The sequence below is a fragment of the Ascaphus truei genome, chromosome 4, assembly GCF_040206685.1.
Source record: "Ascaphus truei isolate aAscTru1 chromosome 4, aAscTru1.hap1, whole genome shotgun sequence".
In the NCBI taxonomy this organism is placed as follows: domain Eukaryota; kingdom Metazoa; phylum Chordata; class Amphibia; order Anura; family Ascaphidae; genus Ascaphus; species Ascaphus truei.
Window position 1 is genome coordinate 48,306,230 of NC_134486.1, and position 13,641 is coordinate 48,319,870.

The following is a 13,641-nucleotide window of genomic DNA, read 5'->3' on the forward strand; positions in this document are numbered from 1 at the left end:
TGTGCTGTGATATGATAGGGCTGTTAAAATGTGTCTTCTAATGTTTATATATAAAATAATGATGGACAGAAACAAACAAATATAATCTACATGTCAAAATATAGTCTACTATGTCAAATGTACCCCTAATTTGAGGACATAATTAATTATAAGTGGCTACTCTGCTAATGGGGTACATACATTGATAGGAATATATGATGGTCAGCTGATAGTCTATTTAGAGTATTAGCAACTTAGACATAATAGAATTCATGCTGCCCATGTGTGCTCTACTGTCAGGCTACGTAGAGTCAGCCATATATGTATATAGAGCAGGTAACTTATGTCGAAGTTGCTAATACTCTAAATAGACTATCAGCTGACCATCATATATTCCTAGCAAGGTCTGTCTATACATAGCGGATTGTACCCTATTAGCAGAGTAGCCACTTGTAATTAATTCATTTAATTGATTTACATTTGGCCTGTCTCGTGTGTGTGTGTGTGTGTGTGTGTGTGTGTGTGTGTGTGTGTGTGTGTGTGTGTGTGTGTGTGTGTGTGTGTGTGTGTGTGTCTATGTGTATGTATATATATACACGAGACGTGTGTATTCGTCAAAGTGTAGATCACACTATACGTTACTAGTGATCACACTGATTATGTCTGGACTGCTAAGGTCCATTTGCTATTAATATCTGTAGTACACAACATTGCACAACTCGAATGTTGTCACAGCCAGTCTTTTTTGACTGTGACTGTACTAATACTGCCTTTAACTGTGCTCAATATCACTATATGAACTAATCGTTGTTATATCTTATCATATGTAAATTAATTGCCATATAGCCATAGGCAGTTTCAGTCATAAATGACTATTATCCCTCAGTAGATATCAGCACTATATATTGATTATGGTTCCTACAACACCGATATATGACCTATTTACTCTTAGGGCTAATTAGTCATTACTATATACTCAAATTAGGGGTACATAGCCCTGTCAGTGATTTTGTATTGTGTACTACATGTAGATTATATTTGTTTGTTTCTGTCCATAATTATTTTATATATAAGCATTAAAATATATGTTTAAACAGCCCTATCATATCACAGCACATCATTAGGGGTAGGGTGCTAGTATATAGGAGCTTCGTTTTCTTGCGTCTGCAAGTTTTATTTCATTGACCTAATATCGCTCCTGGCACCTACCCACCTATTTCTAGGCTGCAGCAAGAGCAGCGACTTCCTTCCCACCTTCTCTTTTCTTTTCTAACTCCAGGAATACATTTATTCTAATGTGTAATGGAATGACGATGCAGAAGTGTCACTGAATCATACATGGGTAGAGTACACGTAATTTCCTGCCTTTTGATCCTCTAACTGCAGCCCCGAAGATTACCGTAATGAAACTATGTTATACAATACATTCCACCTCCATGCTTTCAACCTCCCTTGTACAAACCACAGGAAGAAAACATGAAGTTACGATCTGAACTATACTTTCTGCGTAGGTAGAAATAAACCACAAACACATGTGACCTCTTTTCGTCTTGAAAGTGAATTGATATGGGGCCAACATGGTCCATCTTATCCGAGCTCACGTTTATCGTAATGCTAACGTACCGAAGCACAAAGATGGAAATCTCCCCGATCGGAGTACAGACCTCGAGAGAACAGCTTGTTAGTAATGTGAGAACGTGGGTGACAAAGCATAAAAAAGGGTTGTTTTCCTTTGTTTTGCCTTTTAAAACATCAGCCCCATCCATCCAGGGGATTTTATGTTATCCTGGGCGCTTTGCGTGTCTTACCACCGAAACGCCACAGCTCATGAAGAAGTGTACAGTAGTGTCCTTGTACTTAAACAATTCAAATTGACATTGCCTAAGAGACATTTCAAAAGGGCAACATCTCTATAGCCGTTCTCTGCCTTCCGCTCATTCTCTGTCTGTTTCGTCTGCCCCTCCTTGTTTCCTGCTTGTACTTTGGAGCTGAGAAAGTGGCTTTGCGGCCTTTGATGTATGCAAATCAATAATCTGATATTAGCCCTCCCTTTTACAGAATACCAAAATACACATTTGTTGCTATGAATATAGATCCCACAATAGCTACTTTGAATGAACACTATAATGAAATGAACCCTTGTTGTTCATTCGTACATACACGCCTTGGTGCCAGTGGGGGCCATATTCATTGAATTATTCCCGGAGGCAGGGACCTCGTCCTTATTATCTCATTCGGTCTTAACATATATGTATTCTTTTGTTTTACAATGTTATTGTCCTCCCTCATTGTACTGGGGAAAAATGTTGGCGCCATCCAAATGAAAGGATAATATTAAAGATTATGACTACGAGATTAGTTATGCAGATTTGTCAGCAAACGAAGGGCTGTTGGTAGTGATACAAAATGGGAGTTCTTGCTGTAACCAATAAGAATGCTTGATGATGTAAACACATACACATAACGTATGTGACAGAAGTGGTCCATTTGATGCTATATGTAGAAGTTCTAAACATCAGAGATATGTCTATGATATGGATTTGCCATCTAATCAGCACTTTTCACACGGTTTGGAGAAGAACTCATTAACTCTCTTGGTGCCGCCTTGGGGGGTGGCGGGGTCTGGTATCAACACATTGCAATGTCCATGTGGCAGCAAAAGAGTTATTATACACACTATGTGATGACTTCTTAGCTATTGTTGTTTTTTACTACCAGAAAAGTTCATTCTGGCACTTCAATGCAGAGGGCCCAGAGTATACTACTGCTGTGCACCTATTTTGTCCCGCAGGCTTTATTTACTCCCTGATATTGAGAACGTCTTTATGGAGCGGTAGAGTACCTTCATATAAGGGACCCACCATTTTTTGAAGTGAAACTTCTTTGCTGGCGCCTACAGGGTTTTCATGGGAAAAAATTCTTGCCATGTAACTAAAAACCGTAACGTGAGTGACGTCACGTGGCCGTCGCGCTTGTGCACAAAAACAGCATTCTAGGCTGCACGGACCTTACACTAAACTTGCATGCGCACAAGAAGGGGTTGTGAGCCGCGGCGCGCATGCGCAGAAGCCAATTGTCACCCCCACACATGTGAAATACAGCCGAGCCTGTGCTCTGGCTCCCCCGAAATCTCCTCTTCGGCCCTGCACCTATGCCGGGGGGGGGGGGGAGAGAGAGGTGGGGCTGCTCCGGCAGAATCATCGCGCATTCGCACAAGCATAAGGTACTGCCCCCATTCTCGCGCATGCGCAGAAGGCACCGGGGCACCAGAAGCAGGGCACGGAGATCACACACACACAGTGGCTGACACACACACACACACACACTGACTTACACACACTGACTGACACACACAATGAATTCACAGTTACAATAAATATAGAAGTGCAAATAGCTAAAACACGCGTTCTAAGTCAAACTTCTTAGTGTTTTGGCACTGAAATTGTGTTTTGATTTTTAATTCAAAACATCACCATCACAAATGCAATTTCTATGACAAAAGATAAAGAAGTTTCATTTAAAATGCGCGTGCTCGGCACACACACACTCTCTCTGCAGACTCTAATGAAAAGGATAGGAAATGATTAAGAAGCTGGAGAAAGCTACATCTGCAGCTCTTCACATAGCCACCTTGGTTACTGGGGATTGATTGTGGGACAGCAGTACTGTAGTTCTTACACTGGCAGAGCAATTTGCTCTCGAGCTGTAGAAGTCTTGTATTCTGTTCTCTGCCACAAGGGTAGTACTGTACGATGCAGCAGTGTTTATGCAATGGTAAGATCTGTTGCTTCCTGTTTTTGAGATTAAACATTTCTCAGTATTTTATTTCTTAACAATGTCTTAATTGCAGTTGGTACATTATAATTTATAGGCGTTTACAGCAGTTTCTTTACAGTGCAACAGATCATCTCCAAATTTGCTAAAATACTTTGTCAATGCTTTTATTTAACCCATTCAATGCTCAGGCCTGTACCGATGCTTACAAGTTGTTTTTAAAAAAAAAAAAGCCACTCTCATCCCGGGGGACTTTAACATTCCTACTGACAACCCCAATCCCACTGCTCCCTCCCAACTTCTCTCTTTAACCTCCTTTTTGGTCTCTCTCAGTGGACTACCGCTTCTACTCACTGGGACGGACTCTCCCTTGACGTTGTTTTCACTGGCTTCTGCTCACTTTCCTCTCTCTGATCACCATCTCTTAACCTTCAGCCTTTGGGCTGCGCTTATAGTACTGGCGACGGCGCTGTACGGCGTCACAAGTACTTGAAGTCTGTCGCGGGTGCCCATAGTGGGCACAACCGCGACGGCCCTGCGTAGCGCCATGGCGACCGAAATCGCTGAAGCCAAGGATATTTGTCTTGGCCAGCGACAGCAGCGTGACATAAGCGTCACTCGAGCGGTTCAGGCAATGAGGGCGAACCACTCACGGCCATGTCCCCTGTCACCCTCCCATGGTCTCCTGCACCAAATACAACTTTCGCTTATAGCAACTGCGACGTCGGGGGTCGCGAGCACGTCGCCGTTACTATAAGCACGGCATTACTCTTACGCCATCTACCCTCCACAGCACCGAAGTGGTCTCCACAGGAGACCGGTTAAGGGTCACTTCAAGGCCCTTCGCGGGCTGGGTTTGGCACTCAAGGCCGCCAGATGAAGAGCCCTAATGTAGAAGATGCACATGCTTAGTGACACTGCATCTTACCAATTGAATTGACTTTTTCTTATACATAATAGGGTCTATGATTAATGTTGAGTTTTTGTTTAGATGCACAGTGCTGTTCTTCGGAGCAGAGCAGTGGCATATTTTGCCCCTTCAGTGCCAGAGAACCCTGCCACTTCCGTGGCCACCGACCCTCCAGCACTGACGGATCATGTGACCCCTCTTCTGAGCGATCATGTGATCCAGTTCGGGTTCCAGAACCTGGAAGGGAAGATCCTCCTGCTACGGACATGAAGTGAGAAAAGAATGCGCCTTGTACCCACAGTCAGCGCTATCACCCAAAAAAGCCTGGAATAGTGTATACATTACAAGTATTATACATTGCTTGTATCACTATGTATAGGTTTTGGGTTATAGATTAATATGTATTATTTATTATATATTCAGTCATATACTGTTCATGTGTATACCTGTTACTATGATTGTTACTGATAAAAATGTAAAAATATTTTTTTTTACATAAAATAAAGTGTCAGTAAAATTGGCAGAGAGAGTTGCTTCTGGAAAGTCATATCTATCAAATTGTACAGCACACACAGACAAAGTGATGACACTTAACGGAGCAATCCAAGCAATATCCTGCGTGGGTTTTTTTTGTGGGTTTGTTTATACATCAGTTCCATATTATTAGATAATACTTACTACATTATTCAACTCTTGATGCTATTTTGTAATGAGTTTTAATATACTGAGCCTAGTTTGATTTGTATAGCAGGTTTAGCCCATCTGCCCAGCAGTGCAAGATCTTTGTAACACTTTCCTGTTTGTGATCATTTGTTGCCAATATTCCCAGCAGTTTGAGTTGCACACTGTAACAATAGATAATGTTACCTTAGTATAACTCAGCAGCTACAATGTATTCTTATTTTACTGACTGAAGGATTGATTTGACACTGAAAGGCAGCCGTTCAGTAAACCCAGGGAAGCAGGATCTTTGCTGATTGATCACAGGAGAACAAATCGATCGGCAGCTTAGGTAATTAGTTTTTAATAAAGGTAATCAACTGCTGCATATATTAAAACAAAAATATATCCCCTTTTTTTTTTTTAAAGTGCCGCTTGGATTGCCTTTTTAATATAGGGTTTAACCCAAGGGTGTGCAAACAGCGGGGGGCGCCCCCCAGGAGGGGCTCAAGATTTTCTTGGGGGGGGGGGGGGGCACGGCGGTTACAGAGACCCCACGCTCTTCCCCAAGGCATTTAAATTAAATGCTCGGGGAGGCCTCTGTAACTTCTCTTACCGGCTCTTCAGCGAAGGGTCGCCATGACAAGGCGCGTCAAATGACGCTGAGGGTCACGTGATGTCACATGACCCGCAGCGTCATTTGATGCCAGGTCCTAGGAGAGGGGGGGGGGGGGGGGCACGAGCGGTGAGGCTGCCAGGCAGCACAGTAACTTTGAGCAGCCCGGTTTAACCTACGCACATGCTGCAGCTTCACCGCACTGCAGATCAGAACCCGTACTGTTTTCTGCAGTGATATACACTACAGCACAACAAGGATTAAACGTAACTTACAGGGACTTTATATTGATTTTTCTTTTTTCTAGACAAGTGTTGATGACATAGAGGATGGCGAGTACGTGGAAGACAGAAAATGTGAAAACGAAGCTGAGCGCGTAGATGAACAAGTGCAGAAATCCCCAGAACTGTTCAATGCAATGGCCATGGATCGACCTGCAGTGACGGGTCTGTGCCCGCCTGCCGGCTCATTCATATGTGAGATGGGAAACTGTGGAGCTGTGAGTATCTCGAGAAAAGTCATTTTCATGTCGTACTTCTATTTAACTCCATTGCGCTGCAGGCTCCTTTGTAATATACTGTACCGCCAGCAGGGTTTAGCAAGGCGCACAATAATAGTCCGCGGACATATTTTGGTATTTACATTACCAATGATGCACTTTCGCATGTGTGTTTCAGCAATGCGCCAGCCACAATCTTATTGCTGAGAGCAAAGTGTGAAATTGCAGATTTCAGCGGCTGGGCGTCCTATTCCTAATACCAATGCTCATTAACCTTCTCCAAACCGCAACTGAGGGACACATTCCAAAAACATGGTTAAATCCCATTTATAATGAGAACAAAGCCAGACAAAAAGAGGCTGTTGTGTCGAATCATCCCTAACTCACTGCGTAGAACGGCAGCAAACAGTATGTGAAAACAAACGGTCTATCGTGCGGGAAGTCAAAACTACCAACGTTTCAGTCTGTAACAGGGGCAGGCATGTTAAGAACAGCTGGAGCTCTTGGGTGTCGGCCAGGGAAGAGTTATCCTTGGCTGGAGGAAGGCAGGATTACTAGGCCACCTGACCCTAGCAAGGGTTTAAAAGGCAGGAAAGGGAAGTGTTTCTCTCTGTCTCTCTCCCTGGTCTGCACACAGACCACATGCACCTGTCCTTGCTTCTTAGTGACACTAGGAATTCCAGGATAATTGTGCATGTCCCAGATACATAGGGAACTATGCACCCAGTAACAATGTAGACGTCTATAGACATACATGGTATTTCGTCCACCGGGAAACCTGAACTTTGGCCTAAGAAAAGCGTGGCTTTTATATTGCTGTCCTGTCTTTTCCTGCATCTTGGCTGAGGAGAAGCCTGTGTTTTTTTTTTGTTGCTGTACTTTGGCGAAATAAAAGCCTACATTTATTTTCTCAACGCAAGTCTCCTATCATAACCTCTGCGACCGGTGCCGTTACCCTAACGTGACCCTGTTGATGGTTCAATTGGGAACAGAGAAGATTATATTTCTGTTTTCATGTACACATCGGGCACGAGACATTGTGCCCCCAGATAACATAACCCAGTTTCATATGGCATCAATAATGGTGCAGAATACTGCAACATATCATATCAAACAGAAAAGTTCAATCTGCAAGATTTGTACAGTGGCGTAAATTTGTTTTAATATGTTTGGTTGCTATTCTTTGGGTCATAGCACCCCAATAAGCAAACAAGTCCTGCCTTCGAGTTCCAGCAGTATATAAGTTTGCATGCTGCTCTGGTTGGTAGTGCACAACCACTCAGGTTGTTACAGTATGTTAAGAAGTTATATTTTCTCCATGAATACAGTAGACCCCTACTTAGAGTCTATTCTTATCATTGTATGTAACATGTTTATTTGGGTCCAAATTGGGCCAGATACCAGACATCACCCCGTGAGTGGCTACTATAAATATATTGATTTAAGGATTATTCAATTATAGAAATCAGTATTACAAGATGAGTACTGCTCCTCCAAATTAGCTCATTTAGTTTTAAGCGGTCATTGGGGTGGTCACTTGGAAGTCTTCCAACTTTCCACTTTGGCATTTACAGGAGTCTTCTACAATCTATATTAATGTAACACTAACGAAGCAATTGTATCACAACCTGTTTACTTTTTCCCAGAACCACTATGGCTAAGCGAAATCTGAGAGATTTGTATGTATTCTGACCATCTCCTCCTGCTTATCAGGCAAACTCCATGGTAATTAGCTGAAAAGTGTGTGGAACTTCTAATTTCTCTCTGAAAAACTGTCCCCCTCAAACCAATGAGAGCCAATTGTAGATAAAGAGATCAATGAATACAGATGATAGACAATGGGTTAATTATGTGTTGAAATAGCCAGTTGTGCAATGAAACCAATTTACCACTCGCCTACATTAGCTGCCAGGGTTAGACATGATAGATAGAGAGCTGTGTTATCTAACTGTATAGTTCAGGAGATGCCAACTCCAGTCCTGAAGGGCGACCCACAGCCCAGGTGTTCAGGATATCCTGGCTTCAGCACAGGTGGCTCAATCATGAATGAGTCACCTGTGCTGAAGCTGGGATATCCTGAAAACCTGAAGTGCTAATGGCTTTGACAAGTGGAGTTGGCCGCCCATGATATAGTTAATGCATGCAGGAACCTCGGCGATGCTAACATTAAGCCTCGGTCTCAGGACTAGTTGCGAGGGCCCTTCTGTCTCCCCATTCAAACTGGAAGATAACTCAAAAAGCACATGGCAGGAACCTCATTAAGAGATGAATGAAGGAGGGATAGTTCTGTGGCTAATGTGCTGGTCTTTGGTGTTGGTACATTAGGTACTCATATGTTAAGGATGTGTTTGTGTCTGTGTTGTTCTACTGCATGCAGTGAAGAGTATACTGGGAGCTCTGCATTACAAAAAAATACATGTCCCAAAAATACTATTATGAAAGAAGTGATTGAATAAGGAGCAAGTTGGACAAGAAAGATATTCAGGCGACAAAACAGTATGGTATGAAGCATCTTTTTGGGAATGAAAACAAGTGAGCAGGGATTGATTTTAGTATGTGAGATTGCAGCTAAGAACAAAGAAAAAATCGTGTCAGTAGCATGTTCCTCCATTTCTCTCTCCCTCGAATATTAGAATCAATAAATCATTTTAACCCTTAAGCCCTCTATCTGTGACACGTTGCTGCAATGCCAGGGTTCAGGTTGTATTGCAATTCTGGCAGTGAATTTACAATGTGACATTTTACATGGTTTGCAGATGTTTTGCTCCAGGCAGGCTTTGAACGGCCATGCTCGTATCCACGGGGGAACAAACACGCCAGCCAAGATGTGTCCCATCACTGCTACCGCTAGACAAAAGACAAGCACTCAGAGTGGGTACTGCTCCGTGAAGAGCTCCCCAGCTAACAGTACCACCAGCGGGGAGACAGACTCAGCCACAGTCTTCCCGTGCAAAGTGTGCGGCAAGTAAGGAAATAGCACAAGTCTTAATATTTTACTATTATATACTGTGCGTGTGTGTGTGTATATATTTATATATATATATATATATATATATATATATATATATATATATATATATATATATATGTCTGTCCAGAAACAAGGCACTCAAATGTATAATTACAGGTGGTGCAGACCGTCCAGGTATCAGCAAGGCAGCACATCTGATATAGAAAAACAGGACAGGCACTCCAAGTTCCAAAGGTAACATTTATTCCTCAACGTTTCGACTCCCAGTGGATTGATAAAGGTTGGGAGCCAAAACATTGAGGAATACATTTCACCTTTGGTACTTGGAGTGCATGTGACACACACACACACACACACACACACACACATATACACACATACATATACACACGCCCGCGTCCCCCAATTTGGGCACCGCTGCACTATACAATACAAAGTAGAAACCCACAAATACAGAGACAATAACCAGCATAAAATAAGATCCAATTTTCATATATTTATGTATGTCTCCACCCTTACATGGACCTATGCGTTGTGGGAATACATACAACAGTCCATAGTGTTCGGGAACGAAGGTAAGGGCTGGAGGTAGAGGTGAGAAGTCACATACACACGTGCACTGTGGAAGACAGAGAGAAGATTGATTGACAGCTATCTTCTCTCCAGCTCACACAGTGCACTATAGAGTTTGCACTATGTAGGTTTAATAGACTGTTGATATTGGAAGATATTTTACTTACTAGAACGGCAGGTCAGGGTGCTTTAGGACAGCGGTGCGCAAACTGGGGGGCGCGAGACTGAGTGCGGGGGCACGGGGTTTACAGAGGCCCCGCGCGCTTCCCGAAGGCACTTAAATGAAGTGCCGGGGGAGCTGCAGAACCTCTGTAAACCTTACTTATCTAACTTACCTTGGCTCCGGCGGCTTCTCACACGCAAGACAGGTATAATATGGGCGACGTTTCAGACCTCACTGTCCTTTCTCAAGCTGAAGGAGGAGAATGAGAAAGGACAGTGAGGTCTGAACTGTCGCCCATATTATACCTGTTTTCCTAGATGTAATACATTTATACTTCTGATACCTTACCCCAGTGAGTGCTGCAGACTTTCTTCCTGTGGCTAAACATTATTTATTTTGAGCTGGATGGCGATCCTGGCCCTACTGCATGCACCCTGTTGCACGCTAACTATTTTTTCTACTTTATAATCTATATATTTTGAGTGCCCTGGACATCTGTTTTTTCTGTATGTGTGTGTGTGTGTGTGTGTATATATATATATATATATATATATATATATATATATATATAATCACTTGTGAGCACATTCACATATCTTAGGTGTGTGTATATATATATATATAATCACTTGTGAGCACATTCACATATCTTAGACAGGTCTGCAACCCTGCTTTTCGCCATCACCAGGATACAGTGCTTCCACTGCAGAAAGGGATTCTGGGAAATTACATGCTATACGGTGGAGGGTTTTTCGTCACCTTTTTCACCGACTATAACTTAGCTACAGTAATGTGTGGTGAAACCTACCCAGCCTTAAAATTGCAAAGCCAGTATAACCAGCCTCACACTGATGAAACCCAAAAGGTCGAAACAGCCGTCTGTGAGTTGGTTTACTGGCTATGCATCTTAATCCAGGCTGTGCTGAAAGCTGTGTAATACAGTATAAACTTCTAAGGGTTCCATGTAAAAATTCATTTGAGGCAAAAGGTGACATTGTGCTCATTTGCATGTCATTTCCCAGAATCCCTTGCTGCAGTGGAAGCACTGCATACTAGGTGATAATGGCGAAAAGCAGGGTTGCAGACCTGTCTAAGACATGTATGTGAATGTGTTCACAAGTGATATTTTTATTTGCTATATGCTATACGGTGGAGGGTTTTTCGTCACCTCTTTCACCCACCATAACTTATCTGTGTGTGCGTGTGTGTGGATAAGAGCATGTTGTGTTTATTGCTTAGTCAGTAAAGGCCTATCTGGCAGAAAATTTACATTTAATGATTTAACATTCAAATAGCCAAGTTTGGCTGGATGGCGATGTAATACAATGCGTAAGGGAGAAAAGGTTAGAGAGTAAGCTCAAGTCAAATACAACTGGTAATGCCCAGTTCTACTTGGATGTTCCATGTACTTGTACAGTAGACATCTTTCCAAGAGAGATAGTAAGAAAAGTGACTTTGTTACATGACTGTTTTTGATGCAGGTTTGAATCCCACTTTTCAGCTCTTTACAATCTTGTGCACGTCACTTTGGCCCATATTTACAAAGCCGTGCTATAACATAAGACTTCAATGGGCAGAGAAGAGGCATCTGTGTCTTGTGGAATAGCATCAGCACATACTGTATGGGCCTATATCTCTCGGCGCCTGCTGCATCAAAACTAGATCTCTTTAGGGGCCAGGAACAACGTATTTGTATTACAATGTACTCTTTATATTCATCCCACCTTAGGGTATTTTTCAAGATCAAAAGTCGGAACGCTCACATGAAAACTCATAGGCAGCAGGAGGAGCACCAGAGACAGAAGGCACAGAAAGCTGCAGTGGCAGCAAAAATGGCAGACACCATAGCAAGGACCATAGTGAGGACTACAGTGCCTGCTGAGCACAACCTCATGCATTTTGATCACCTGAGCCTAATTAAAAACATGGCGCAAGACTTCGGTGACGACGTCGCTCAGGATTTGGAGGACGTCCTGGAGGAGACGGAGATCATGGACGCCGATCTCCTCTTGGATGATGGTGACGCAGATTTGCTCCAGGACGGCGCAGATCTGTAGGTGAAATAACAGCTGTATGTACTGTAGGGTGCACCCGGAGCATAGTATCATAGCCACAAAAAAAATGGAGAGGTCCTCAATCTGAACTCTGAATGGGGTCCTACAACAAATTGTAACTCCTACCAGAGGCCCAAACGATTTTCAAAGAAACCAAAATGGTCAAATGTTTCCTTTTATACATGGTTGCATTTAAGAAGCCAATTTCTTGTTTACAAAATATTGTTTTTTGACATACTAGAAGGCATTGCACTTTTAATGGACCATGGGAATTGTTCATGGATGTAATAATGGGTACAGAACACTGTAAAATTGACAGGTCTGTTATCATGTAAAATCACTATTCTTGTTGCTTCATGATAAGTTATCATGACTCGTGCAGGCCATACAGCCTCCCTAATTCCCCTTGAATGAAGTAAATGCACCAAGTTTCTTTTGAGGAAACAAAGCCTCAGCTTATTTAAATGATATCAATAACCAGATGACTTGGCAGGCTGCCCTTCACGGATCCTGAGCCCACTGCCTTGCTACTGTACAGCTCGTGATTCCCACTGCTGCCGGAACTCCTGACCAACAGACGTATTGTTAATAATACGGAACACATCCCAACCCGAAGAGCATGACCCACTGTATATCAATCGTTACATTTCAACTAGCCAAATAATTGAGGCCCAGCCTGGTAAGCCTACTCCGCCAAGATGTGACAAATTACACACACTTCAAGAAAATGACATGTATTGTTCTTTTCTAATTAAAATATATGTATTTTTTTTTTTATGTAATAGAGTAACAGGCAGCAAAACAGAGGGAGGGGTGGAAGGACTGCTTCATAGAGGGCAAAGAGATAAGAGGCCTTCCCCAGGCTAGCACACCCTATAAGGTCTTGCCTGAGGAGGACACTCCCCCATTAGTCTTTCTTGTGAACTGGTGGAGGAAAGAGATAGGGCTGCCTCGTCATGCTGCTCCCGCCGTCGTGCAGGTGCACTCTTGGCTTAAAACGATTGTACACATACCCAGGATCAGTTACCCCAAGCCTAGCTGCTCTTATGGGATAACCAGTCACTATCAGATTCATAAACACATTCATGGTACACACTCCTGTAATTTGGTATCTATACAAGTCCCAGTGTGATTCTTCTTTAAATCCTTTGCTGGTAGAGGGACCTGCAATTCATTGCTAAGCCAGTAAAGGGCGAAATGTGAGCTTTTCTGGAGCCCAGTGAGCTCCCCTGAATACTAGATGCCATGGGGTAAAAGAAAATGGCTGTTAGGTTTTTCCAGTATTCCGCTCTGGAATTATAACTTTTTGTAGTGGTGAATAAACTTCTTTAGTGGCACCTAGTTATGATGGGACAAAACTGGAGAGATGGGAGATGAAATGTGAAACGGAAGTGATGTCACGGCTCCCCCCCCCCCGCTGCCCCCACAAGCCTGCTGTGACA

The 13,641-nt window shown here is 42.9% G+C and overlaps 1 protein-coding gene across 5 annotated transcripts in view; it reads left to right on the forward strand.

The window, feature by feature from the left end:
- The window catches only part of TRERF1 (transcriptional regulating factor 1), a 179,507-nt gene extending 166,533 nt beyond the window's left edge, over positions 1-12,974 (forward strand). For 4 of the 5 annotated variants that reach the window (XM_075595732.1, XM_075595731.1, XM_075595734.1 and 1 more), the window contains 3 exons: positions 6,247-6,438; positions 9,195-9,403; positions 11,875-12,974. In XM_075595732.1, coding sequence (XP_075451847.1) covers positions 6,247-6,438; positions 9,195-9,403; positions 11,875-12,202 — 729 coding nt within the window. In that variant the 3' untranslated portion in view covers positions 12,203-12,974. Of the gene's footprint in view, positions 1-4,744; positions 5,002-6,246; positions 6,439-9,194; positions 9,404-11,874 lie in introns of those variants that run through there. The other variant, XM_075595736.1, reaches the window with a different exon arrangement.
- Positions 12,975-13,641: the final 667 nt, after the last annotated feature.